The sequence below is a fragment of the Bactrocera latifrons genome, unplaced genomic scaffold (genome assembly GCF_001853355.1).
Source record: "Bactrocera latifrons isolate USDA-ARS-PBARC rearing strain unplaced genomic scaffold, ASM185335v1 scaffold_186, whole genome shotgun sequence".
Taxonomy (NCBI): Eukaryota; Metazoa; Arthropoda; class Insecta; order Diptera; family Tephritidae; genus Bactrocera; species Bactrocera latifrons.
In genome coordinates this window covers 186,974-188,707 of record NW_017535363.1, presented here as the reverse complement: position 1 = coordinate 188,707, position 1,734 = coordinate 186,974, and the positions used below count along the sequence as shown (strand labels likewise).

Below are 1,734 nucleotides of genomic sequence, written 5' to 3'. Positions count from 1 at the left end.
AATTACAGCAAAACGGAGTATTAAAATTAAATCAAAATATTGGCGGCTCAAGATCAAAAGACAGGCAAAACGTTAAGCAACTGTGGCGAATGGCAGTGGAAAAGATTTTCTCAATTTTCCTATCGCCAGGCAATGCGGCGATCGCTGATCGCTGATCAGCGATTAGCGTGTGCAATCAGCGGCGCTGGGGAGCGCGGCGGGTACGCACAAGAATGGTGAGCAATCGCACCTTTTTTACGCAAACTAGATTTGCCGGCGAATGCAAATGCGCAGGCTTTTTTAACACAACTAAAAACAACAACAACTACAAAAGCAAAGTAGTTGCATGAAAGTATAGCAAAAGCAGCGCTGAGCAGCGCTCAGACACCAGCAAGTCTGGCWGTGAAGGCGCAAGCGGTTACACGCACAAACATACAGAAATTACAAGAAAGGGGCGTGGCCGGATCGTTGTAGAAATTTCCGTCGAAAAGCAGCCATTGTGGTGCGAGCAGCGCGCCAATAGCCGATCGCGCGCGCTCTTTTCCCCACACATGAGCGCCAGCCAAGAGCAATAAATGCTTTCACTGGCGAGAGCGGCAATTGGTTGTTGAATATTTGTTTTTGCCACCGCACATGCAACATASCAAGCATATACATCTCTATAGTGTATACACAATGCGCCGTTACGTTACGCAGTGGGTGGGTGCAACGATCGGCCGGCAAGCAAGTGAGCAACAACAAGCATGCAAACTGAGCGCGCAGTGCGACGAATGCATTTCAGGGTTGATTTCACATCCATATAATTGTTTGTGGTTAACTGGTAGTTGTTGCACAACAYAAACTATTGCTCACTCACTCGCTCACACTACCAGAGAGAGCGTGTTCGTGTGAGCGAGTGTTGACTTACCTGTTTGGCGTACAACACCAACAAGCGCTGCGTCAGTGGCCGCTCACTATTTTACTTGCAACTCTTGTTGCTTTCTCATTGTAAATTGTGTTTTTGTTGTCTTCTGGCAGCGCACAACTGCGTCTGAGAATCTCAAGAAAGCGTGCTGGTGCTCGGACTGACCGTTTCAAAATCAGTTTCAAGCTGGCAATCGTACGAGTCACACACTTGGTGTAGAGAATTTTCAGCAAGTAACACACAAGAGTCAACTGCGACGCTCTCAGTAGCTAAGGAAAAACATAGTTATACACATATATATATATGTATGAATACAACAGATCGAAGTACAATTTATATGTTCGTAGGAAAAGTGTCGTCCATTGCGCTAATTCGCTTTGGAAAATTCTGTGCAAATAATCGTTATTAACGCTTAGTGRGCAGCGCACGTGACGTGTTCGATTTGACGAAATAAAACGAAGTCTGTGCTTGTTTAAGTCGTGTATTCTTGTAAATGACAGTTGAAAAAACGTTTTTGCATTAAAATCGGCTAACCAATTGTGTTGTGTACATTAATTAAAACAACAAAAACAAAAGAAAAAACTTTGTGTTAAAAAATAGTATTTTTTTTTGGAATTTTATGCGCAACTTTGCTTRAAGCTAGTGACTTTTGTTAAGCAAATTTAACAAAAACAAAAACTTTTGGAGAAATAAAAGAAAATGACAGTCTCAACTTTGAATATGACACCGTACTTTGCTGGATAYCCCTTTCAAGGTAATTATGCGGGTTTTTACTATCATTTTTTAGAAAATTATTATTATTGGTTGTAAGCGAAGTCGGCTGTGGAGCTGATTTTGAAAATTTTTTAAAT

General features: G+C 42.0%; 1 protein-coding gene across 1 annotated transcript in view; it reads left to right on the top strand.

Annotated features, from left to right (window-relative positions):
- The first annotated feature begins 1,081 nt into the window (after positions 1 to 1,081).
- Positions 1,082 to 1,734, top strand: part of LOC108967385 (protein gooseberry) — a 6,537-nt gene continuing 5,884 nt past the window's right edge. Inside the window, exon 1 of the mRNA XM_018930759.1 lies at positions 1,082 to 1,637. Within this exon, the coding sequence (XP_018786304.1) occupies positions 1,583 to 1,637 (55 nt within the window). The 5' untranslated portion in view covers positions 1,082 to 1,582. The remainder of the gene's footprint in view (positions 1,638 to 1,734) is intronic.